This window comes from Babylonia areolata, chromosome 19, assembly GCF_041734735.1.
Source record: "Babylonia areolata isolate BAREFJ2019XMU chromosome 19, ASM4173473v1, whole genome shotgun sequence".
In the NCBI taxonomy this organism is placed as follows: domain Eukaryota; kingdom Metazoa; phylum Mollusca; class Gastropoda; order Neogastropoda; family Buccinidae; genus Babylonia; species Babylonia areolata.
In genome coordinates this window covers 40,562,222-40,589,721 of record NC_134894.1, presented here as the reverse complement: position 1 = coordinate 40,589,721, position 27,500 = coordinate 40,562,222, and the positions used below count along the sequence as shown (strand labels likewise).

At 42.4% G+C, this 27,500-nt stretch overlaps 1 protein-coding gene across 1 annotated transcript in view; it reads right to left on the bottom strand.

Annotated features, from left to right (window-relative positions):
- LOC143293704 (uncharacterized) overlaps nucleotides 1–27,500 on the bottom strand; it is a 56,900-nt gene that overhangs the window by 7,825 nt on the left and 21,575 nt on the right. The window contains exons 2-17 of the mRNA XM_076604886.1: nucleotides 25,583–25,692; nucleotides 24,915–24,939; nucleotides 21,962–22,119; nucleotides 20,176–20,338; nucleotides 19,267–19,424; nucleotides 17,363–17,522; nucleotides 14,890–15,047; nucleotides 12,389–12,545; nucleotides 10,304–10,390; nucleotides 9,943–9,996; nucleotides 9,177–9,224; nucleotides 8,344–8,403; nucleotides 7,145–7,198; nucleotides 6,394–6,461; nucleotides 3,060–3,194; nucleotides 1–289 (exon numbers count right to left, since the gene is read on the bottom strand). The exon at nucleotides 1–289 is cut by the window's left edge and continues 69 nt beyond it. Of these exons, the coding sequence (XP_076461001.1) occupies nucleotides 1–289; nucleotides 3,060–3,194; nucleotides 6,394–6,461; nucleotides 7,145–7,198; nucleotides 8,344–8,403; nucleotides 9,177–9,224; nucleotides 9,943–9,996; nucleotides 10,304–10,390; nucleotides 12,389–12,545; nucleotides 14,890–15,047; nucleotides 17,363–17,522; nucleotides 19,267–19,424; nucleotides 20,176–20,338; nucleotides 21,962–22,119; nucleotides 24,915–24,939; nucleotides 25,583–25,636 (1,828 nt within the window). The 5' untranslated portion in view covers nucleotides 25,637–25,692. The remainder of the gene's footprint in view (nucleotides 290–3,059; nucleotides 3,195–6,393; nucleotides 6,462–7,144; nucleotides 7,199–8,343; nucleotides 8,404–9,176; nucleotides 9,225–9,942; nucleotides 9,997–10,303; nucleotides 10,391–12,388; nucleotides 12,546–14,889; nucleotides 15,048–17,362; nucleotides 17,523–19,266; nucleotides 19,425–20,175; nucleotides 20,339–21,961; nucleotides 22,120–24,914; nucleotides 24,940–25,582; nucleotides 25,693–27,500) is intronic.

The following is a 27,500-nucleotide window of genomic DNA, read 5'->3' as shown; positions in this document are numbered from 1 at the left end:
CATCTGATTGGTTGTTGACCGCGGAGGACCCGTTTACGAGCTCCCCATTCGACCTCAGCTGAAGCCCCAGGAAAGGGGACTGGGAAGCGGCGGTGAGGTTCCAGACTCTCAGCACGGTGGTGTTGGTCTTCAAGAGAACCGGTCCCTCCTCCAGGCTGACCTTATCCGCCAGCTGTTCCACGGCACCGATCAGCCTGTTGGTGGTGTTACCCACAGAGTTGGACTCGTGCAACACGGACTGGTTCAGTTGCGCCACAGAGTCCACGATCTTTAGCAGGTTTCTGGCTGTCTGAAAGTGGTGGTGCACGGAACGAATCAGTATGGACAAGAAAGAGAGAGAGAGAGGGGGGGGGAAGGAGACAGACAGACAGAAAGACAGGGAGAGAGAGAGAGAGAGACAGACAGACAGACAGACAGACAGAGAAAGAAGGAGATAAGACACACACACACACACACACACACACACACACACACACACACACACACACACACAGTATCAGTTTGTGTTAACCCACTTAGATGCATGAAATTCGTTTACTAAATTTGTTGGACTCTCTTCTCTATTTTGGTGGGTTGATATGTTGGTCGGTTGTATTGTTGTTGTTCTTTCCACGAAAGTCCAGTGTTAGATAATGTTATGTGTATCAAATGAAAGTTCAGTTTCAGACAATGTTATGTGTTTTAAGGTTTTATACTATTTTGCATTACTAACCGTCAGTACCACAGAACCTATTCTCTGAGGTCAGTATCACATTATGTCATATCATTATGGGTCAGTATCACATAATATTATATTGGTAATGGTCAGTATCACATATTACATTAATTACATTACCAAGGATCAGTATCGCATAATGTTATATTTTTCAGGGTAACTTTCACACAAAAGTATGTAATTAGGGTCAGTATCACGTTGTGTTAAATCATCAAATAAAAGGTTAGTTTTATATTAATGTTATGTGTATCAAGGGAAATTCAGTATTACATAATCTTACACAACTCAGATCAGAATAACTTAATCTTACATTACAATGGTCAATATCACTTTTTTCCATTAAGGGTCAATTCATATAACATTCCATTATCAAAGGTCAGCATTATATAATATCTAAGGCCAATGTCACATGATATCATTTCATCAAGGGTCAGTATCACATATTTATCGAGGGAAAGTCAAGTATTACATAGTGTTACACGTATCAAAGGAAAAGTTCAGTATCACACAATGTTGACTTATCAATGGTCATTATCGCATAATTTTAGATCATCAATTTTCACTATCTCATAATCTTATATTACTGAGAGTCTGTATCACATAATCATATAATATCAAGGGAAATTCAGTATCACATACTCTTACATAAAACAAAAGCAAGTTCAGTATCACATAATGTTATATATGTATCAAGGGTGGGTTAAGGGTGGTGAGTTTTCCGATCTGTCAGGTCAACGTATATGCAGACCTGCAGGTGTTTGAACCCCTTCGTGTGTATATGCGTGCAGGTCAAAAACTCACGTCAAAGATTCTGTACTCCATGTCAGCGTTCGGTGGCTTACGGTAATAAAAACATACCCGGCATGTACACACCCTAAAACGGAGTATGGCTGCCTAAATGGCGGCCGGGTAAAAAACAACAAAAAGCAAAACAATAAAAAACAAACAAACAAACAGAAAAACAACAACAAACAAACAAACAAAAAAACCAAAAAAACAAAAAAAACGAACACAAAAAAACCCCAAAACAAAACAAAAACAAAAAAAAGAAAAAAAAGAAGAAAAAACAAACAAAAAACACGGTCATACACGTTCAGTGTTACATGTGTGTGTGTGTGTGTGTGTGTGTGTGTGCGCGCGCACGCGCATTGTGAACACGGGCGCGTCCGTATGAAAGCAATTATGCGCGCGAGGGCACTCTCTCTCTCTCTCTCTTGTCACCAACCATGTACAGATGACATGTGAGATGTGTGTGTGTGTGTGTGTGTGTGTGTGTGTAAACCTGACAGAATGACACGGGAAAGGCATTTTGAATGCCCACAGTTAGCTCTCAGTCGGCTCTGCCGAGGTAGGCAGCCCGTTGAGCAAAATTAATGATTCCGCGTTTGTAAAGCACCCTGAGCTTGGTCTCTGACCGAGGATCGGCGCTATAAGAAACGATGTCATACTTATGTATCCAGGATCAGTATCATTTAAGGTTACATGTATCAAGGATCAGTACAACGGAAATTTATATCATCAAGGGCCAGTATCACATATCATAACATGTATCAAGGTACAGAATGACATAATGTTATATGTACCAAGGATCGGTATCATAAAAGGTTATATCATCAAAGGCCAGTATCACATATTACTATATATATATCAAGGGACAGAATTACATACTATTCTATGTATCAAGGATCAGTATCGTATTAGGCTATATCATCAAGGGCCAGTATCACATATTGTTATATGTATACCTATCAAAGTCCAGAATCACATAATGCTATATTATAAAATGCCAGAATCACATAATGTTATATCATCAAGGGCCAGTATCATATATCATTATGTGTATCAAGGGATAGAATCACATAATGTTATATGTATCAAGGATCAGTATCATGTAAGGTGATATCATTGATATCATCAAGGGCCAGTGTTACATATTATAACATGTATCAAGGGACAGAATCACATGTTATATGTATCAAGGATCAGTATCACAAAAGGTTATATCATCAAGGGCCAGTATCACATAGTGTTAGATCTATACCTATCAAGGGCAGAATCACATAATGTTATATGTATCAAGTGAAAGCATGGTATTACATATGCATAACACTGTGTGCACCAGGGAAAGTCCAGAATCACAACATGTTATAATCATGTTTACATTTCGAAGGTCCGCTCTACACACAGCCTGTCACACTCTGTTAATGTCTGTGCAGGCACCAACCCTCACCACACACACACACACACACACACACACACACACACACACACACACACACACACACACACACACACACACACACACACACACACACACACACACACAGAGGCAGGATGGACGGACCTGAACAGAGACGTTCTTGAGCTGCGATGCACGATCAACGATGTCAGCCACCGCCACAACATCTGCTGCTGCCGGATTTGCCTGCTGCTCCAGCACCTTTCTGGTTTGGGCAACTGTCTGTTCGGTTACTTTCGACTGTGGATACAACCAAACAGTAGATCAGGCTAAAAACAAAGACAACAATAAAAAAAAAACCTCCACCCCCTAAAGAGAGAGAGAGAGAGAGAGAGAGAGAAACCAATTGTCAAAAAGCAAAATCCTGTTTCCAAAATGGTGCACACGTGAGTGGCAGATTTTGCATACGTGCATGACAGCCAGCAGTGAACTTATTGTCAAACTTTTGAAGAAAATAGTGAAACACACACACACACACACACAAAAACAACAACACAAAACAACAACAACAACAACAAACAAACACTAAGGGACTTGTCAGAATCAATGAGAATTGCGTGATACAGACACTGGTTCTAGCTACACGTTGGAAACTGGTCGCACTGGAGAGCACAAGGATAAAATGTAGGCAAGACGTCCACAGATGAAATTTATTCTGTCATGAAACTGAAGTTCTCACTCCTTAGAATCTGTTCAGGCAAACGCTGAGCCTTCGCCATCATTTTTGAAATGTCAGTGGCTGAGCTTTTCGATAAACTCATTACACATAAGAGTCTGTTTCCTTTTTTCTGTTGTTCATTGAGGTATTTGTACAATACGTTCCATGAAAAAAAAAGAAAAAAAAAAGAGAAAAGAATGAATTTATCAGAACTGCTTTGTACTTTGGCGTAACGATAAAATGTTAACTCTCTCCATACGAGCGGCGAAAGAGACGACGTTAACAGCGTTTCACCCCAATTACCATCATCAAAATATTGCAAGCGGAAGGCTCTTATACTGAAGAGGTGAATGTTGACAAAGAATACCACAATTCTGACGACGGAAGCTAAAGGTTGGGTCATTCAGACACCCACTGGACATCCGAGGGGTCTGTGTAGAGAAGAAGAGAGGACTGGCCGTACTGGGTGATTTAATACAGAAGCTTCCTCTGGGGCCTGAACTAACAACGAGGACTACTGATCATACAGTCCGGCACTTTGACCTGGTGAAAGGCTAAGTGACAGATCAGTCACTGTTAACTATACTGAGTGGATGCGCTGTGGTCAAACCTAGGATCGCCATTGCCAGGGTCAGTAAACCAGGCAGGAACTGCAGCGCATGGAACAAGCTTAAAAGTATTCAGGAAACTCACCGGTGACACCAGTGAAGATTAGGTCCTTATAATGACACCGGTGGAACGCACAGTTAGAACTGATAGACTGAGAGCAGAAACACAATGACACCGGTGGAACGCACAGTTAGAATTGATAGACTGAGAGCAGAAATATAATGACACCGGTGGAACGCACAGTTAGAATTGATAGACTCAGAGCAGAAATATAATGACACCGGTGGAACGCACAGTTAGAATTGATAGACTGAGAGCAGAAATATAATGACACCGGTAGAACGCACCGTTAGAATTGATAGACTGACAGCAGAAACACAATGACACCGGTGGAACGCACAGTTAGAACTGATAGACTGAGAGCAGAAATATAATGACACCGGTAGAACGCACCGTTAGAATTGATAGACTGACAGCAGAAACACAATGACACCGGTGGAACGCACAGTTAGAACTGATAGACTGAGAGCAGAAATATAATGACACCGGTGGAACGCACAGTTAGAACTGATGGACTGAGAGCAGAAATATAATGACACCGGTGGAACGCACAGTTAGAATTGATAGACTATGAGCAGAGACACAAGAGGAAGTGACTCTGAAATGTGCTTTGGGTCACACTCAAAACGAAAGACCTGAACACACGCTGCCAGAAAGCACTCTGCGGTCAGAGGAGTGTTGAACAGTTGTGAAGGAATTCTATAGGGCGACATACTTCATTCCACATTTGATCCAACAAAACGTTTTTTTGAAAAAAACAACAACAGGTAATGATGATGATGATGATGATATGGATACTTATATAGCTCATGTCCTCGGTCGGAGATCAAGCTCTAGGCGCATAAGTTGATGAGGGTATTGTAAAGAATGCCGAAAGAAAGCCAGAGAGTCGGTGTGGTGGCCTAAATCAGGGATATATAAGAGCGGGTGTCAGCATGCAGATGGTGTGTTGACAAGCCGCCACTCAGCACAGACATCGACATCTTCCACACCAAGAGACCGAACATTTCAACGTGTCGGTATGGTCATCTATCAGGCCAGGAAGAGAAAGGGATGTGGGAAGGGATCATCATTACTCTATTGCACATCCTACTACTGTCGATACAACAGTTTATCCACCACCACTGACGATACTGATCATCATCAACAAGCTCAAGAACGGCTTTGTACACCACAGCAAACGAGAGGCTGCTGACTAGGATTTTGACGTTCTGTTCATCTCGGCTGAATTTTCAAAGTTTGCTGCTGATAAAATTTTCAGTGCAAGCACACACGACAATTTTCCCCTACCTACAATCCACGGCAGAAAGTGATTAGTGAAGATCATGGCCGTAAACATATATCTTCGCTCAGTTTTTCCGAAATGAAACATTTTTCTTACCTATAGGCAGTCTCTCGACCGCTTACATTATATCGCTTTTGTCCATCCATCGCTTTTTTCTTCAAACATTAACCTTCCAAAGCGGAAGACATTCCTTGTGACAACGTTTGCAAAAAATGCGATCAAATGAATGTATATCGTTCATCCTGTCAAACTGCAAAATGGTATTTCATGATGGAAAGAACAGTTTGCAGTGTTAGTCCGATCTATTGATTGGCTAGTTGTTTGGATGTTGGGCTGACTGGTTTGTGGATTGATTGGTTAGTTGTTTGGCTGGTGGGCTGACTGATTTGTGGATTGACTGGTTAGTTGTTTGGCTGGTGGGCTGACTGATTTGTGGATTGATTGGTTAGTTGTTTGGATGTTGGGCTGACTGGTTTGTGGATTGACTGGTTAGTTGTTTGGATGTTGGGCTGACTGGTTTGTGGATTGATTGGTTAGTTGTTTGGATGTTGGGCTGACTGATATGTGGATTGACTGGTTAGTTGTTTGGATGTTGGGCTGACTGATATGTGGATTGATTGGTTAGTTGTTTGACTGTTGGGCTGACTGATTTGTGGATTGATTTTTTGTAAGTTTACAATTTACTTATTTATATACTTCCTTGTAAACTTCTGAAAGAAAGAAAAACGGAAAGAGATAAACACCAGAAATGAATCAAAAAGAGAAGGAGAGAAAAGGGAAGAGGGGGGGAATGAACAGGAAAAAGCAAGTGCAAGAATTCAGCTTACCTTCGTTTTATTTCTCAAGACATCTGTTATACTGGATTCCGTCAGTGGTTTGGTTGTCGTCTCAACAGCTGACAACAATTAATAAAAAATATCGTCAACCATATTCTATTTACTTAATTACCAACACTGCTACCCATTTTTTAAAATTAAATTGCACGCTTTTCCGCCAGTTCGGTCGTTTGTTTATGTCTGAAGATGAATAGGACTCTATTTCGGTTGGTTGGTTGGTTGGTTGATAAATAGACATGCACAGTAAAGTTTTGTTTTTATTTTTGGACGAAATGTATACAACTACCTCACAAATCCTTTCTCGGTTTCTGTCTAGCTTTCTCTCTGGTTCTCTCTCGGGTAATACAAATTGATTTGTATCTATGTCTGTGTCGTGGGATGTGGTTGCTGTAAAGTATGCAGATCAAGTTGGACACAGTTATCGTGGTAACGGGGGAATGGATGTGACGATATTTCTTTTTTTCTACGTTGATATGTAGGAATTTCAGATCTAAAGTCCAATGATCTAATTGCAAGACTACCACACTTGGCACAATTTCCGCAGTTTCCAATTCATCAACAAAGCATTCTGAATGTTACAGACCAGAAAAAAAATGTGAAGTCCCCTTCCACCAGTACAACCCTTCTCTCTCTGCCTACAAACCTCAAACCCCACGTTTCTTGTCAACAACAAGATGTCAGCAAAAACAGCAACAGAAAACACCATCACCAGTAACAACAACCACAAGACCGGAATGCTTACAGACAGTAGAGGAGGAGGTGGAGGAGGACCTTGTTGTTGGTTTCAGTGAAGACACTAGAACAATAAAACATTCATCATGCTATTTGGCATCGAGCTCTACACTTTCTTTCGCTCGCACGCACGCGCGCGCGCACACACACACACATACACACGCACACATGAGCACGCACGCACATGCACACACATACACACACACACACACACAACAGCGTGCGAGCTTGCATACGAACGCCGACCATTGTCAATTTTTCTGCGTTCGTGGGATACAACTGATAAAATTTATATGCTGGTATCTACGAGTGGGAATTTATATAATTATTTTTACCCGTTAGTTAAACAGCAATATTCTGTTTTGGGAATGCTGAGCATGTTTATGGTTCTGTGACTCATCGAAGGTTAGCATAGTTTCTGAGATCATTAGCGTGATAATCAAGTTCTTTGTTTTTCTGCCAGTGTATGTGAACGAAAGTAATTAAAGCACAAGCAGCTCTGCACATGCATTGACAAGGATGGTTAAGAAAATAGCAACAACGACAACAACAACAATAACGACAAACAACCGGTCTTCGCTACTCTTAATCCACAAGATGACACCATGAATTTCAGATTGAAAGTCCAATGCTCTTACGGCAGGACTACCACACTAGTCGCAATGTCCAACAATTTCTAGTTCTCAACAAACAAGTATTTGAGAATGCTACAAAAAGGATGAAAATTATGAGGACCCCCCACCCCCCACCCCCACTCCACCAAATTCAACTTCACCCCGCTCTCTCATTGTCTACAATTTTCAAATGTGAACGAAAGGCTCAAGGCACAAGAAGGTCAGCTAATTCATTTTCTGTTTATATAGAAGGTCAGACAAAAGAACAACAAAAACTTCGATATTCACCCCAAATACATAAGATTACACCATCAGAATTTCAATCCAAAAATTTCAGTTTGGACGTCCAATGCTCTAACCTACCAACAATTTTCCGATGTCAACAAACAAGTACTTTAATTCTTTACGGAAGACAGCGAAAATGACATGACACCCCCGCTCCACCAAAACTACCCCCTCCCCCTCTCTCTCTTTCTGTGCATATATTCCAAAAATCTAATGTTCCTGTCAATAATGAGAAAGACACCGGGAAAAACAACAACAAAAACACTATGACCACAGCCACCACCAATAACAACAAGACCGGAATGCTTACAGACAGTGGAGGTGGAGGTGGAGGTGGAGGAGGACCGTGTTGTTGGCTTCAGTGAAGACACTGGAACAATAAGATCTTCATCATGTTAGTGGGCATCTAGCTGTTGACCTCTCTCTCTCTCTCTCTCTCTCTCTCTCTCTCTCTCTCTCTCATACACACAGAGACAGACATACAAATACACATACATGTCCACTATATAAAAACATTTCTCTTTGGGACACAACTCTCAAATCTACACTTATCTACCAGTTGAGGATTCACACGTGTCACAATTTTTACCCGTCCATATTCGACTTTGGTGGTGAGTACACTGGGCATTTTCATGGTTCCACAATTCACCGATAGTTGGCATGGATTATGAGATCGTTAAAGCACATACTTATTCTTCTGCTTGTGTATGTGACCAAAATGGATTAAGGCACAAGAAGGACAGTTCATATTTTTCTGTTGATATAGAAAGTCAGACCACAACAACAAAAACTTCGATCTTCACCCTCATTCCATAAGATTACGCCATTGACATTTCAATCCAAAATTTTCAGACTGAACGTCCAAAGCTCTAACTGCAGAACTTCCGCGCTATTGGTAATTTCCCACAATTTCCCGTTGACAACAAAGAAGTACTTTAATTCTTTACGGAAGACAGTGGCAATGACATAACCCCCCCCCTCCTCCAAAACTACCCCTCCCCCCCCCCTCTCTCTCTCTCTCTGTGCATACAATCCTAAAACCTAATGTTCCTTGTAAAATAATGAGAAAGGCAACAGGAAAAACAACAAAAACACTATGACCACAGCCACCACCAATAACAACCGTAAGACCGGAATGCTTACAGACAGTGGAGGTGGAGCGTGACCGTGTTGTTGGTTTCAGTGAAGACACTGGAACAATAAGATCTTCATCATGTTAGTGGGCATCTAGTTGTTGACTCTCTCTCTCTCTCTCATACACACAGAGACAGACATACAAATACATGTACATGTCCACTATATAAAAACATTTCTCTTTGGGACACAACTCTCAAATCTACACTTATCTACCAGTTGAGGATTCACACGTGTCACAATTTTTACCCGTCCATTTTCGTCTTCGGTGGTGAGTACGCTGGGCATTTTTATGGTTCCACAATTCACCGATAGTTGGCATAGAGTACGAGATCGTTAAAGCACATACTTGCTTTTCTGCTTGTGTATGTGAACGAAAGGCTCAAGGCACAAGAAGGTCAGCTAATTTATTTTCTGTTTACATAGAAGGTCAGACAAAAAAACAAAACAAAAAAACTTCGATATTCACCCAAATACATAAGATTACACCATCAGAATTTCAATCCAAAAATTTCAGTTTGAACGTCCAGTGCTCTAACCTACCCACAATATTCCGATGTCAACAAACAAGTACTTTAATTCTTTACGGAAGACAGCGAAAATGACATGACACCCCCGCTCCACCAAAACTACCCCCTCTCCATCTCTTCCTTTCTGTGCATATATTCCAAAAACCTAATGTTCCTGTCAATAATGAGAAAGACACCAGGAAAAATAACAACAAAAACACTATGACCACAGCCACCACCAATAACAACAAGACCGGAATGCTTACAGACAGTGGAGGTGGAGGTGGAGCGTGACCGTGTTGTTGGCTTCAGTGAAGACACTGGAACAATAAGATCTTCATCATGTTAGTGGGTACCTAGTTGTTGACTCTCTCTCTCTCTCTTTCATACACACAGACACAGACAGACATACAAATACATATACATGTCCACTATTCAAAAGCCTTTCTCTTTGGGACACAACTCTCAAATCTACACTGTAACAATAAGATCTTCATCATGTTAGTCGACATCTAGTTGTTGACTCTCTCTCTGTATCTTTCTTTCTTTCTTTCTCTCTGTCTGTCTAACTATCTGTCGGTTTATCTGTCTCCCTCTCTGACTATAACAATAATCGTCAAACCGTACCTCCATTGTCAAAAAAGGAAAAGATGTCAGGAAAAGCAGTAGAGGTGGAAGTGAAGAATGACCGTGTAGTTGGTATCGTTGAAGACACTGGAACAGCAAAACATTAACCATGTTAGACTTTCACACACACACACACACACACACACACACACACACACACACACACACACACATGCAGACACCATTCTCGTCCTCAAGGTCTTTTCTGGCCCATTGAGGCATCATTCTGAAGAAGACGGTGTAGAGAGTCGGCGCGAAGATTCATCCTTGTTTAACACCGTTGCTCGTTAGGAACGACTCTGTCTGACTTGGCTATGCTGATTTTCGTCCAGAGGACCATGCTGAGAACGTCCGGGAGGCATCCCAGTCGTTCCATAATGTGCCACAGACACCTTTCCTGCTCAGTGTCCAACACTTCAGCATGGTCGAGTGCCTTGCTGTTTTCCCTGCATGTCTCTTTGAGCTGCCTGAGAATAAATACTATGTCAGTGGTGCTCGCTGTAGCTCTCAAGTCACACTGGCTTTCTTGGAGGTGTTCTTCTGCAATGATAGGCACCAGTCTGTCTGGAAAGCAGTCGGATTTTCCTCCCTTGTTCTTGCATGGGGTGATGATGACAGCATCAAGGATGTTCTGCGGTAGTTTGCCTTGTTCCCAGCAGTAAATAACTTACGTAGTTTGGTATGATTCCAAATTTCTGGTGGGATTCCATCTCTATGTCAGGGACATTTCCTGTAGATCAACGCGATAAGTGGCTGTAATTTATCAGGGACACAACCTGTACTCTGTCTGGAACATCTCCTGTCCTTTATCAGGGACATTACCTGTCTTTTATCAGGGACATTACCTCTGTAAGGGACATTACCTGTACCTCATCAGGAACATCACTTGTACTTTATCAGGGACTTTACCGTTTGATTTAACATGCATCTAGTCTTGTGTGAGCCATATACATATCCTGGACTCAGAAGAATTTTGTGAAATATCTAAATAGGGACGATGTATCTGACGTGATCCTTTTGTGCTATGAACCCATACTTCAGTTTCATTCTTTCAGAATTATTGCAGTTATTAAGACTTCCAATAGCAGTTCTGGAACTAGAAATCGGCCGGTGGTCTTGCTGATGATTCAGAAAACAAATAAAAAGAAAAACAACTATATAAAAGAGCAAATAAAAAAAATGTTCAAGCTAATAATTCAGAAAACAACTCAACTAAATGAATAAGCACATAAATAAATGAATAAATAGTCAAACAAAAGAGTAATAGAATCATTAGATTCAATGAATAAATAAATGAATACATAAATAAATATACTGAAAGAAAGAAAGACCGATTATTCTAATTATATACCGGCGTTTCGTGAAATCGAAAAGAAAAATTGTTGCCATTTAAGGCACTGAACCCTTTCACCTTCTTCTGCGTTCGTGGGCAGCAACTTCCTGTGGGATTTTAACGTGCATGACTGTTTTCACACCCACCTTCTTCTTCTTCTTCTGCGTTCGTGGGCTGCAACTCCCACGTTCACTCGTATGTACACGAGTGGGCGTTTACGTGTATGACCGTTTTTACTCCGCCATGTAGGCAGCCATACTCCATTTTCGGGAGTGTGCATGCTGGGTATGTTCTTATTTCCATAACCCACCGAACGCTGACATGGATTACAGGATCTTTAACGTGCGTATTTGATCTTCTGCTTGCGTATACACACGAAGGGGGTTCAGGCACTAGCAGGTCTGCACATATGTTGACCTGGGAGATCGGAAAAATTTCCACCCTTTACCCACCAGGCGCCGTCACCGAGATTCGAACCCGGGACCCTCAGATTGAAAGTCCAACGCTTTAGCCACTTGGCTATTGCGCCCGTCAATTTAAGGCACTGAACCCTTTCACCTTCTTCTGTGTTCGTGGGCAGCAACTTCCTGTGGGATTTTAACGTGCATGACTGTTTTCACACCCACCAATCAGGAAGCCATTCTCCATTGTTAGCACTTTATTGGATTAACCCTAAACCACGGTGGCATTATTACAGAAGATAAGGGGTGGTTGGTTCTAAAAGGAGCACTGTAGAAGTCTGAGTGACTTACTGCCTCCGATGCATCGGATGCCGACATGAGGTTCACAGATTTTGTTTCCCCAGCCACGATTTCCGCAGAGTCCTATGCTGTGTTCCGTCCCACCACAATCCACGTCGTCAAGATGCATCGTGGTTGGTGGCGGCTTGTATGAAACATCCTTCAAGGCCTGTGGATCGTTACATACGGCAAACGGATGCTGCTTTGAAAATGTTCATATTGTGTGTGTGTGTGTGTGTGTGTGTGTGTGTGTGTGTGTGTGTGTGTGTGTGTGTGTGTGTGTGCCTGCGTGCGCGGACAGGCGCTATGGAACATTTTAAGATAATATCACTCATCCTCCTCCTACTACTACTACTATTACTTCCATTCGGAGGATAAAATAATTGAAAATGTGAATACAAAACGTTCAGTTATCTTGCTACACCGTGCATTCAATTAAAAAAAAAAATCTGAAACACTTCTTGTTACATGATTCACAAAGCGACTGGCAGAATTAATATAGAAGAAAGTCGGAAAGAAAGGAGGGAAAAGACAACAAAGCCTGGCATAGAAAGAGGCCTATGTTATGGTAAGTCAGTGGCCGACGTTTTAGGGTAGGCAGGACTCAGTTCGAAGCGTTCTCACCACACACATTTGCTTCGACATCGTGAAGATACATTCTCAAGGCCTGACTAAGCGCGTTGGGTTATGCTGCTGGTCAGGCATCTGCTTGGCAGATGTGGTGTAGCGTATATGGATTTGTCCGAACGCAGTGACGCCTCCTTGAGCTACTGATACTGAAACTGAAACTAAGATACATTAATGAATATCCATTTCCAAGAACCAGTCAAACATCGGCTTTTTCCGCGCTTTTTCTCCTCGTCGCACACCACTACCGACCAAGTTCGCAAACGTGCTCTCAAAATCCTACAATCAAGGAAGCAAATAGTGGGACTGGAACCTTGACACATTTTGAAAAAGCTGATTTGATTGAAAATGTTGAATGTGCATTACCACAGCTGGTAGAATTTAAGGAAGCGTGTTGGTGAACAGATCAGTTTTGACATGAATCTTCAAAATAGTGTCGTTTGCAATTTGACCATAGAATACACGAGTCTATTTACGAACGCTGCTGCAGTTACTGAGCACTCTCGAAAGGGTGTGTTTGCGTTCGATGTGGGGTGTGCGTGTTTAAGAGTGTGTGTGTGTGAGTGTGTGTGAGTGTGTGTGTGTGTGTGTGTGTGTGTGTGTGTGTGTGTGTGTGTGTGTGTGTGTGATCAAAACCAAGAATACAACAGTGTAGTGCAATGTTCCAATAACATGTTAGTCTAATGAGTTCAAGACCTGCTTCTGTTTTAATTGTCCTTATGTAGTCAAACCCATCGTTCGGAATTAGCCTTGCCCGTTCGCATTTACCCTCTGGGACCCCTGGTATTTCAACTGTTTAAAAAACGTTGAAAAGAAGTAGCAGACGACATTTTCCTGGCGCAACCAATTCCAGAAAGCGTTCAAAAACAGATGAGCTACATATGACGATCATACAATCTGATAATGTACAATACACACGCTGGGCTGATCGCTTCGACTAGAACAGCCTTTCTATGGCTTGAGTCATTTAATTAATAATAATAATGTTTTGGATGAGTGAGAACCTTTGAAACATTACCCATAGTATACCTATATTCACATTAATGATGTCCCAATTACATGACAGAATTTTGATACTCCAGGCAGATGTATGCGTTAAAATAACGCCCATACTAGCAGAAAAAAGCATTGTTCTAACTAAAACGTGTTCCGCGATTGCTATTATTTGATCTGGCAATAGTTCAGCTAAACGTATCAAAGTTTTGTGTAAACGAAATCAAAATGTAACAGTTAACTGAGAGAGGCTGCATTCTTTGCTTCTTCACAATTTTTGTGCTCTTCTCACAAGTGCATAGCAATCATAATTCAAATATTTGGAAAGAACTGATATTTTTTTTGTCTTTAATCAAACCAAATTTGGTGTCAACAGAGTATTTCCAGAGAAAATTAAGTTGCTAAAGTTTACCATGGACACACATATGCAAATATGCATACGAAACATACATACATAAGTACATACACGTGAGCATATGAACATACAGCAGTACATACGGAACAAACATACTGATTTTCATTTTACTGCCAAGTTTTCACCCAAAGAGCCTCGTCTGGAGAGTGTAGTATGGTTTGTCCATGATGTATATATGTATATATATATATATATATATATATATATATATATATGTGTGTGTGTGTGTGTGTGTGTGTGTGTGTGTGTGTGTGTGTGTGTGTAGAGAGAGAGAGAGATTATCGCTATCGTTATGTTGTTTTTCAATAATGATATGTCTATATGAACATGTGGATATAGATATATAATAATAATAATGATAATGTGATTATTAATACTATTATTAGTAGTATTAGTATTATTACTATCATCATTATCATCATCATTATTATTACTATTATTATCAATAACAATGCCTTCGTCGATATGTTAATCTCACCTTTCCACTGACGCCTTTGTTAAGCTGCCGGCACACCACGCTGGCCTCTCTGTCGGCAAAATATTTTCCACAAACGCTGCCCCAGTCACCGTCACGCAGTCGGACTTCCAAGCGTCCCTCTTGGCTGTTGGGTCCGCCAATTAAACGTGCTTCTATATCTGCACAGAAACGAGGACAAAAATCGCGCGCATTGCGCTCGGGGTTCCATGTTTTGATTTTTGTGAGAGGCATTCAGTGTTGTGGCCAGATTAACTCACCTTCACCTTCACCTCTCCCGTAGTCTGGGTTCAGACCGTTGGGGCACCGCTGCTGACCTGACCACCACCCCTCTCCACTCTTCACGGTTTTCTGATTTCTTCAGGGCGTCACCGAGCGTCAAGCCTGTCCACCCCCGGATGTTGTCTTCCCATCTCTTCTTCTGCCGTCCTCTCCTTCTGCCTCCTTGTACGGTGCCTTGCAGGAACGTTTTGGCAAGACCAGATGATCGGGAGATGTGTCCATACCACCTAAGTTTGCGTTTCTTCACTATGGACAGAAGGTCTTCGTAGGGTCCAATACTTTGCTTGATTCTGTTCTTCACTTCCGTGTTAGTGATGTGGTCTCTGTAGGAGATGCCAAGTAGTCTACGAAAGCATCTCATCTCGACAGCTTGGATTCTTCTCTCGATGTCTGCAGTCAGGGTCCAAGTCTCGCAGGGGTAGAGCAATATTGATATAACCAGGGAACGCATCAGTCTGATTTTTGAGCTGAGAGCGATGTTTTTGTTGTTCCAGATGGTGTTCAGCTTGTTGAGTGCCGTTGTTGTTTGGGCAATTCTCGAGAGTACTTCTGGTTTAGATCCTTCATCTGACACGATTGCTCCCAGATATTTGAAGCTGTGGACTGTTTCAAGCTTTTCGTCGTTGACTTTGATGTCAATGCTGATGCCGTTGGTGTTGTTAGTTATCAGTTTGGTTTTCTCCGCACTGATTTGCATTCCATACGATGTGGAGGCTTTGTCCAGGTGTTTGACCAGGCTTTCCAGTTCTTCTTTTCCAGCCAGTCCATCAATGTCGTCGGCAAAACGTAGGTTTGTGATTGTTCTGCCGCCTATGCTGACTGTTCCTTCATGCTCTTCCAGTGCGTCAGTCATTAATCTTTCTAAGAAGATGTTGAAGAGTGTTGGGGAGAGTAGACAGCCTTGTCTCACTCCAACTGTGGTTCTGAACCAGTCCCCGATGCTATTGTTGAGGTAGACGGCGCTGGTGGCTTTGTCATAGAGGTGCTGTATCAGTCTGATCAGGTTGGCGTTGATGTTGTACAGATTCATGGTAGCCCACAAAGCTGCATGCCAGACCCTGTCAAATGCCTTCTTAAAGTCAATGAAGACGTGGTAGAGGTCTTGTTGGTGTTGATGGTACCTCTCACATAGCAGCCTCAAGTTGAAGATTTGTTCAGTTGTGCTCCTTCCTGGTCTGAAACCTGCTTGTTCTTCAGCAATGATGTTTTCTGCTTGTGGTTTCAGTCTGTTAAGCAGGATCTTCAACATGACTTTGCTGGGATGACTAATCAGGCTGATGGTGCGGTAGTTTTGACACTGCTGGAGATTGCCCTTTTTGGGAAGGGTGATGATCAGTGATTGTGTCCACGGTGTGGGCCATTCCCCTGTTTGCCACATCTTGTTGCAGATTTTCAGTAGCACATCTATCAGTACTCACCCCCTGCTTGGACCAGTTCTGATGGGATGTTGTCCACTCCTGCCGATTTCCCTTTTTTCAGCGATGCTATTGCTGCCTCTATTTCTTCACGGAGTATGGGGTGATTACTGTTATCAGTGGCTGGTGGAACATTCAGTATTGCTGGATCACCTGTGGTCTGTATGTTGTATAGCTCTGAGCAGTATTCTGTCCATCGCTTTAGGATGTCTTGTTCTTCTGTTAGACATTTTCCATCCTTGGTCTGGATGTTGGACATAGTTCTACCTTGCCTTGTGTTGGTAAGTTCTTTCACAACTTGGTAGGCTTTCTTGCTGTTGTTTCTTGTCAGGTTTTCCTCTATGTCATGAGATTAACTCACAGGAGTTTATTTGGATCGGAGCCAAAACGATTGTCTCCATGAACAAAACTGCTTCCCTTCTGCTATCCAAATTTGTTTTTCCTTTGCGCCCAGGAGCGAAAGTAAGAAACAAACAGATGAAATATGAATCAACAATAAGAACGAAAGGACGATTATTCTAACTGTAATGGATTCCAAAGGACAAATCGTTGCCAGTTTAGACAGTGAACCGTTTTACCCTCTCCTCGTGCGTTCATGGATTGAAACACCCAGTGGAATTTAACGTGTATGGCCGTTTTTACCCCACCATATAGAAAGCTTTACTCCGTTTTCAGGATGTGTCTGTATAAACCCAAAACAATGGTCGTGTTATACAACAGAGAAGGGGTGGGGGTTCTGGAAGGAAAAGTAAATTAATTGAGCAGTCTGGTTGACTTACCGCCGTCGTAGCAGACGACGCTGATAGCGTCTCTACTACTACAGGTGGTTTCCTTCCAGCCCGGATGTTTGCAATGTCCTATGTTTGATTCTGTCCCATCACAGTCCAGCTCGTCAAGATGCATCACAGAGGGCTTCCCATGCTGTGCATTCCGCATGTACTGTGGATGATTCAAACAGAGAAAAAATGATGGAAGGGAGGAGTGTGGCAGAGAAGGAAGAAAGAAAGATAGTATAGAGGAAGAGCTCCAAGATGAAGAGATAAAGAAAGAAAGAAAGAAAGAAAGAAAGAAAGAATCCCAAAGATCCTTCCTACCTCATCCTCCCCCCACTCCCACCCTCATCGAACACACTTCACCAACGCTATCTCTCTCTCTCTCTCTCTCTCTCTCGTGTGTGTGTGTGTGTGTGTGTGTGTGTGTGTGTGTGTGTGTGTGTGTGTGTGTGTACGCGCGCGCGCGCGCGCGCTCCACAAATGACAGTAGAATCCAAGACTGCACCAAGATCGTTTCCATCTTTCCAAATACACATTATATCGACTGAAATTCAAGGACTAAGCTAATTTATGGAACCATGAAGAAGGGGTATGGGTGTGTGTGTGACGTTTTGCATTTTGCCTGACAAAGATCTCTGATGTACCAGACGTCGTGGCGAAGTGTGAGATCACGGGTTCAAAATCCATCAGAGGAAAAAAAAATTGCTGGATTTTTCGGTTCGTGATTGGTTCCTACCCAGAGTGGAGCGTAATGGGCTTATATGGGATGATTGGGGTCACGCAATCGTGGGTCATCCACTTTGAGAATGCGTCTTTGGTAGCATCACTCAAATTAATTTACCAACACTGTAGATACCAAAATATCTCGGGCCCAGGTGATGGTGGGAAGTGTTGTGAAAGTAAGTGTAGCACAGCCTTTGTTGTGGAGTCCCAAACCTACATAAATGCCTATAGATATTTATACACCATATGCGAAAAAATCTGTGACCCTCTAACCTTGGTTTTGTGGAGACCAGATTTCGAGTTTACTCCACTTCTATACTTATGGTGAGTTTGTTTCATTCTTTGATATCATCGGATTTACAGGGGACTGTCTTCGAAGGGACATCGTGGCAATCTCCACTCAGGGGGAGGCGCATACTCAGTCTGACACCACAGTTTCGCTTTTCTTGTCATGATATGAGGGCTTAAAAGCTGGTGTACTGTGTATGTGAAAATCAGAACAGACACGCCTTCGAAGTAATTCAGGAGCACTGCATATCTCTCTGATGTATGGCCTCATGGCGAACTAACATTGATTGTACCATGTGAATTGCCAGTATGGGGTGAGTCAGAGCAAGCCCGGGTGTGACTGCTTCTGGAGGGTTCGGAACGAGCAGTGGGTGAGGGGAGAGGGGGAAGAGAGGGGTGGGTGATGCTACCTGGACGAATGAAGAGATGACAGCACATGAAATGAAATTCTGGAACATATGTCATGCTCATAATCAACATCGTGGCCAAATCAGCTCACAGGATCAGACCCAAAACAATTCTTCCCATGATCCAAAATGACAACCCTTTGCTATCCATATTTGGGTGACCTTTGCACATCAACATCGTAGTTTGTTCACAACCACAGTCGCTGCCAGCCTCCTCCTCCTCCTTTTTTTCCTCCACAGTTTAGAGTTATACATACGTGTGACTGACTCGTGTGAAAGCGCACTGATTTGTCTCTGCATAAGATTTAGCGCTATATAAATACTTCTTCTTCTCATTATTGTTATTATTATCTTAACCACTTTCATCATATTCATCACTACCGTCACTATTATTACCACAGACATCATAACAGTCACTTGTCGTCAACATCTTCGTCGTCAATGCTGCCATCATCACCAGTTACAAAGCCCTCGTCATTATGTGATTCTCACCATTCCCTTGGCTCCTTCATTAAGCTGTCGACACACGACGGTGGCGTCTTTGTTGTCAAAATCAAAATCACAAACGCCGCCCCAGTCACCGTCACCCAGTTGGACCTCCACACGTCCCTCTTTATTGCTGGGCCCGCCACGTAAACGAACCTCTACATCTACATGGAAAGATGGACACACAAAATATCACGCATTGTGTATGGGGTTTCATAATTCAGTTATGTAAGAGACCCTCACCAGTGTAACCTGACAGTTTAACTCCAACCAAAAGTACATCTCTGGAGTTATCCTTGGTTGTGGTCAATTATTATTTATTTATTTATGTATGTACGCTTATATATATATATTTTTTTTTCTCAAGGCCTGACTAAGCGCGTTGGGTTACGCTGCTGGTCAGGCATCTGCTTGGCAGATGTGGTGTAGCGTATATGGATTTGTCCGAACGCAGTGACGCCTCCTTGAGCTACTGATAGTGATACTGATACTGTGGTCAGATTTGCTCTCAGGGGGTTATTTGGATCAGGCCCAAAATGATTCTCCGCGTGGTCCAAAATGACCCCTCTGCTATCCATGTCTGTGTGATCTGTGCACGCCGAAATGAGGGAAAGAAGCAAATATATTTTTTAATGTACAGAAAGAAAGAACTCAGGAAAGAACAAAAGAAAATGTATTACAAGCATACCGGATTCCACAAATTGTTGCCAGTTCACGCGTTCGTAAGCTGAAACTCCCAGTGGGCTTTTACGTGTATTCTGACTGCTTTTTTCCCCCACCAGTTAGGACACCATGTTTCATTTTCAGGAATTCAGACGATAAACCCAAAACAATAGTAGTGTTATGCTAGGACATGCTAGGAAAGCAAGGGGTGGTGATTTTGAACGAAATACTGAAGCAATCTCGACGACTTACCGCCATCGAAGCAGATGACGCTGACAGCTTTTGAAGAACGACAGCTGTAATCCCCCCAGCCTCCATGTCTGCAGAATTCTATGCTTGACTCATTCCCAACACATTCCATCTTGTCAAGATACATATTTTCCGGTAACTTCCAACGCCGATTATTCTTCATGACCTGTGAATTATTCAAAACAGTAAACAGCATCTTCATTGTTCAAAGAAAGGAGAAGCGTAAGGCAACAGAAAAAAAAATCATATAAATAAATACATAGAGGAAAGATTGATGGAAGGAAGGAATGAGTGAATAAATGAAGAAAGGAAAGAGTGTTTGTCGAACCGAAAGTCGTATGCTGGTAACGGAGCAATTCTACCTAAAGCAGCCCCTACCGATCAGCGTTTCATTGTTTTACGATAGCAGTATAGATTTGTCAAAGTTTCAAAAATTTCCTTGTCGTTATCAAAATTCGGCGTTAGTCGTGGCCAAATCACCAAACACATTTTCCTGTCCCCCCAGAAAAACACGATATTCATTCCGGACAAACGCGTTCTCCCATTCTGAACAGTGCAGACTAACGGTCCACCACCACCTGTCTGTCCGATCAAGGATGGCACTCAAAGGAAAAGGCCACTCGGGGTTGAAATCTGTGAAAACGAACGCTTGTGTTCGAAAACTCTGAATATCATTTTCTCTTCAATTGATGGCTGAAGTTGACCTTTCTTTGTATACTTGAAAATTATCAATATGTGCATGCGTAGTGTAAATCATGACAAACTGACAAATTCTAGACCATAAGTCTAGAAAAAATGTTTGATTCTGATGGTAGTTTTTTGTGGACATTATGCGGGTATAACCGAAGTGATGAGGCCCATGTACAAAACTTTCTCTGTGCAAAGTTTAGCAGACTCCTTTCAATAATAATAATATGTTATCGCAAATTATCAATGCGGATCACTACGCTGAGGATGCATGAAAGGGAGCGCTGCAACGCTGTTTACTGACTAAACAACCACTTCAGCGAATGTAGAGGGTGAGAGGCCTTCACACTGAGTGTAAAACACAGTAATCTTTCTATGCCTTGAGTCATACTGTAAAATCTAACGTTTAGATGAGTGGGATCCAATTAAAAAACAAAAACAAAACAACACTCATGTTCCATGTCATATTGGCAAGGTGGGATGGGTTTACGGACAAGGGGAGAGGACGGTTGGTGATGCTACCTGGATGACCAAGGATCCTTTTCATTTCACCCTCTCGCTCCGAACCTGTCTGGAACACACTTGCCAACCGTTACTCTCTCTCTCTCTCTCTTCCTCTCTCTCTCTCTCTATATATATATATATATGTGTGTGTGTGTGTGTGTGTGTGTGCGCGTGTGTGTGTGTGTGCGCGCGCGCGTGTGTGTGTGTGTGTGCGTGTGCGTGTGTGTGTGTGTGCGTGTGTGTGTGTGCGTGTGTGTGTGTGTGTGTGTGTGCGTGCGGACCCGCGACTAAGTACGCATGAATAAGTTCAAGTACATGAAATACATGAATTATTCTTTTTAATGCACCTTGTGCATGATGATGATGACGATGACTAGGAAAATCATTATAAGTATTAAATAACCAAATAAGTCTGAATGTAAAACTTTCAGAAAATAAAACCCTCCGACCTATCATCAGCAACGTTATCATGATCACAATCACTGCCATCATCATCGTCATCACAACCACCACCACCACCACCACCACTCTAGTCAGTGCTGGCAGTCAGCATCTACGTCGGCAATGCTGCCATCATCATCAGTGACAACGCCCTCACCATTCCGTTGGTACCCTTTTTGAGCTGCCGACACACGACGGTGGCGTCTCTGCTGTCAAAGTCATTGTTACAAATGCCGCCCCAGACACCGCCAGCCCGTCGTACCTCCACGCGTCCCTCTGTGGCGTTGCGTTCGCCATATAAACGTAGCTCTAGGTCTATACAGAAAGATGACACACACACACACACAAAGTCGCGCACCGTGCACGGGATGTTATTATTGAGTTTTGTGAGAGACATACACTGGTTTAACTCTCCAACCGAAAGTAACTCTTGGGAACTACTCTGGGTTGTTGCTGTCCCCATGTTTGTTCGTGTCCTTTGCACGCGACTATGAAAAACAACATCAACAACAAGATATATGTTCCACAAGCATGTCCATTGATAATGGCACGACGCATCTCCGATCGTCTTTGGTTCCCGAGAGACAAACATGATTATGATCTCTCCCCCTCATTCCCCTCCCCCCTTCTCTCTCTCTCTCTCTCTCTCTCTCTCTCTCTCTCTCTCTCTCTCAGAATTATTACTCAGATTAAGGCTTTGTGTATCACCATTACAACGGCATTTTAAACCGTTCTCGCGAAATTAAGCAGAAATGTTTGGACTGTCCTTTCTGTCAATGGGTAGACTTACTCATGTCAGCCATTTTGTGACTCCAAAGGGGAGGCAGGCCTGCACAAGAAGCAATAGCTGGTTCGAGCCGTGGAGTGCTTTGAAGGGTTGTTGCTTGGTCTTAGCTGCCAGGTCATCAGTGATAAAAAGCATTATGAAGATCCACTGTATAATTCGGCAGGGTACTATCTTTTTGTTGTTAAGAATACGTCTCTCAAAAACTAATATCAGCACTCACTAAAGAGAACGAAAAACAACAAGAGAGTTTTGAATGATACGATAGTCCCAGCTTTCTCTAAAAACTATATGAGGAAAACTACCGGAAACTGCCAAAGAGTACCAATATCAAGAAATCATAATCAACAGGGAACTCTTGATAAAATGAAATACTAGTAATAAGAGCCAGACGCCGCAGCATACGCCAGAAGAACCCATGGATGATACACGATTTGCGATAATAAAGTCAATAATCCAGAGCCTGGTGTCTTCGTTTTGGATGAAAAACAACTTGGCCACAGTCAATAGATATCAGCAAAATGGGTTAATAATTTGCAGTGGATTAACTCTTTCCATACGAACGGCGAAAGAGACGACGTTAACAGCGTTTCACCCCAATTATATATATATGATAGTCAGTCGTGTCCGACTATGACCATCAGAACAGCAGAGGAGGCAACTGCTGTTCCGACTATTTGGGCTAGAATTTGATTATAGTGGAGAGTGTCTTGCCCAAGTTACATCCCCACTCTCTCGGCCAAGAGGGTTTTAGGACAGTCAGCGTTGGGATGGTTCCCAAAGGCCAACTAGCCCACAAGGCTGCAGTACTAAGAGTCAGTGCAATTTTGCCTCCTAGTTTGAGAGTCATAGTCCTTCACAAAAGACTAAGCTGTAAATGATTTCCCATTGACTGGAGAAACCTTTGATAATACAGCTCTCACTTTGCTGTTGGCCCAAATGTAAACTTATGTCAATCTGTGATATAAGCCAAGTGTTGGGCCTTACACCCCAATTACCATCATCAAAATATTGTAAGCGGAAGGCTCTAAAACTGAAGAGGTGAATGTTGACAAAGAATACCACAATTCTGACGACGGAAGCTAAAGGTTGGGTCATTCAGACACCCACTGGACATCCGAGGGGTCTGTGTAGATGAGAAGAGAAGACTGGCTGTACTGAGTGAGTTAAAAGGTACTCAAATTAAAGTAAAACCCAACACACACACACACACACACACACACACACACACACACATATATATATATATACATCTACAAAGTAAGTATGCCTAATTGCGAACAGCGTGTAATTGCGAACGGTTCGTGTACCGCCCAACTTTGAAGCGTTCTCACCACACATATTTCAGAATTTAATATCTGCTTCGACATCGTTCCGATACCTTAATGAATATCAATTTCCAAGGAACCAGTCAAACATAAACTATTTCCGTCTATTTCCGTGCTCTTTCTTCTCTACGCGCACCACTGCCGACGAAGTTCACAAACGTGCTCTCAAAATCCTAAAATCAAAGGAAGAAAGTAGTGGGACTAGAACTTTGAACACTTTAAAATAGCTGACTTGATTGGATATGTTGAATGAATTTTGCATTTCAAGTGCCAGTGACGGGAATTTTAGGAAAGCATGTTGGTGACAGAATGTTAGTTCTGACAAGAATCTCCAAAATAGTGGCGTCTGTGAGTTCACCAAGTGATATTTTGACTGAGTCTACTTGCGGACAATGCTGCACAATTACAGAGCGCTCTCAAAAGGGGGGGGGGGGGGGGGGGGGGGGAGGTGTGTTTATTTAAATGTGTGTGTGTGTGTGTGTGTGTGTGTGTGTGTGTGTGTGTGTGTGTGTGTGTGTGTGTGTGTGTGTGTGTGTGTGTGTGTGTGTGTGTGTGTGTGTGTGTGTGTGTGTGCAGGTGTGATCAAAGCCAACACTACAACAGTATGGTAAGATGTTCCAATAATATACTATGTCTAATGAGTTCAAGACCTGCTTGTGTTTTAATTGTCCGCATGTACTCAAACCCATCGTTAGACTTGCCCATTCGCATTTACCCTCAGGTACCCATATATTTCAACCGTTGAAAAAAAAAAACGTTGAAAAGGAGAAGATGAACTTTTTGCGGCAACCAATCATAGAAACCCTTCAAAAACAGAAGAGCTACAATTGACAATTATACAATCTGTTATCTGTACAGTACACACATTGAACTGATCGCTTTGACTGAATCGTTTCGCAATTAGGCCTACTTACCCTATATAAATACATTTTTTGTATAATGATGATTTTATCTTCTTCTTTTTTTCACACAGTGACAGAAGCAGTGAAGGGTCTTACCCGTACCAGCTACGGAACTGTAAGTCTGCAAGTGACAAAAGTGACATTCAAATTAATTTGGTTATGTATAAACTCACACACTGGTGAGGAAGAATGGGGGAGGGGTTAGGAGAAGGAAGAGCAGGAAGATGAAGAAGAATTTAAGAGGACTATAATACATAAATGGTAACGCACAGCCACACGGACACAGACATGTAGACACACAGACAACGACAGACACAGACACACACACACACACACACACACACACACACGCACGCATGCACGCACGCACTCACGCACAGCATGTATACATATTCCTAACGGAACAAGAACTGTCAAAATTCTTAGTGGAGTGTCTCTTTTAGAACAACAGTATATACTAGTCCCGTTATCACAACGTACACTCCATTACACATGCATAACACACACACACACACACACACACACAAGTGCACAACACACACACACACACACACACACACACACACACACACACACACACACACACACACAGATGTACATGTGCATACATGTATAGACTGGATATACATGTATACTAAAATGAAATCAGCAACAACAGCAAACACACACACACACACACACACACACACAAGGGATAAAACTCAGAGCAATGGGGACGGGGGGTGGGGGTGGGGGGTGCGGAATATTTCCAAATAAATACTCACCAAGCAGAACAGGACCAGGTGAAACAGGAAGTGTCCAGCATGTGCATGCTCCATTTTTTCTCCACACAGGCTTCCGGTAGGCGGTTGACGGTCTTTGAGTGGGAAACAACCTGTTGTAGAGATGCAACATGAATTAGAAGTCATGGAGACTGCGAACTGTTGAAACGGTTAAAATGCACTGAACAATCGTCCGAAACAATCCACTGGAGACATTTTGAGCCAGCAAAGGGCTCGACCAGTGAACGATCCCTTGACATGAACAGCTTTGTTTGCATTTTTGCTCAACGGCGGTACTGCATTTCACTTTAATTTTTGACGACGTTTACTGCATATTGGCATTAAAAATATTTCATTTTATTTGATTTTTTTTTCAAAATTATATTTTGTTTCCAATTTTGCAATCAATTTCTTGGTTCTTTTCAACACGTTCTGCTTGTTTCTTTCTCTCACATCCGCGTGCAAAGGACACACAATTTGAACAGCACAGGGGAGTCAGTTTTGTGTGTGTCATTTGCACGCAGATGTGAGAGACTGAAAGAAACAAGTAGAAATTTAAATACATACACAAAAAAGGAAGAAATTTCATTCCAGGTACGTACCCCTGTTATTTCAACACAACAACAAACAAAACAAAACAAAAAAACAACAACAACAACAACAAAAAACGTTGAAAAGAAGACATAGACGAACTTTTTTCTGATGCAACCAATCGGAGAAAGCCTTAAAAAACAAAAGAGACTGCATTTGACAATCATATTACCTGTTATCTGTACAGTACACACGTTGAACTGGTCGCTTTGACTGGGTCGTTCGCAACTGATTAGGCCTACCTACCCTACCCCCTCTCTCTCTGAATATATATATATATATATATATATATATATACACAGAGAGAGGGAGAGAGAGAGAGAGTGTGTGTGTGTGTGTGTGCGCGCGCGCACGCGCGCGCGCGTGTGTATGTGTTGTTTTGCGTTGTGCTGCAACAGAGGTATATTTTTTTCTTGAACATCATCACCACCATCACAAAATAGTTCCATTCCTTACACTGGCTAGTTTGTACCACAAAAAAGAAACAAAACTGAATAAACAAAGCAAAACAAACAAAACTGAAACTAGGTTTCAAAACACCGTTTCCTCGCTCCGTGGAGTCTGTGAATGAACACTGACGTTGTCGAGGGACACTACTCGTGCATCAAGAGATAGACTCTGGCAACAATGGTAATATTATCTCCCTTTGTTATAGGAAATTAACAAGACAAACGGTTTCGGTGCACAAGAATAGAAATCAGGATTCGAGACACTAGTTCCTCGTTCTTCTCTGCTATAATTGAGAAGACCACGTAACTATGACTGGTATCCCTGGATACTTTCTGTAGGAGATAACAGTTCACTGCCAGTGCCGATATATATGACTGAGTCCACAGGAGTTGAAACTGTGGTCATATCAGGCATATTGATGGATCTCTCTCTCTCTCTCTGAGTATTCAAATGGTCTCCAGTTGCAGTCTTTGGAGGATTTCCATTTCACATTTCCCCTTTACAATCTTTGCAAGGTTATTTTGAATCAACGGAAAGGTTGTCAGTTTGGTTAACCAGTCTGCACGTGTTTCCCTCCACAATTAAATTGTGCTTCAAGTCCAGACTCGCCTTCTGCCTGTGACACAACAGAGTAGACTCACCACCCCACCCCCACTACCCTCCAACACCTCTGTTTAGGTCCGCCCCCATCCCCCACCAGCCAGCAAGTCCACCCACCCCCACTTTTTCCCCCTACTGGTAAGTAGTGTCGTAGAAGGCTAGGGCTGCGTCAGTCGGGTGTATTCCTGGGGACCGCTACAGTAGCTGGATTGGCCTAGCTGGAGATGCGAACACACCAGTGGACTGTGCCCCATCTCCCCTATCAGTTAACAGAACATCC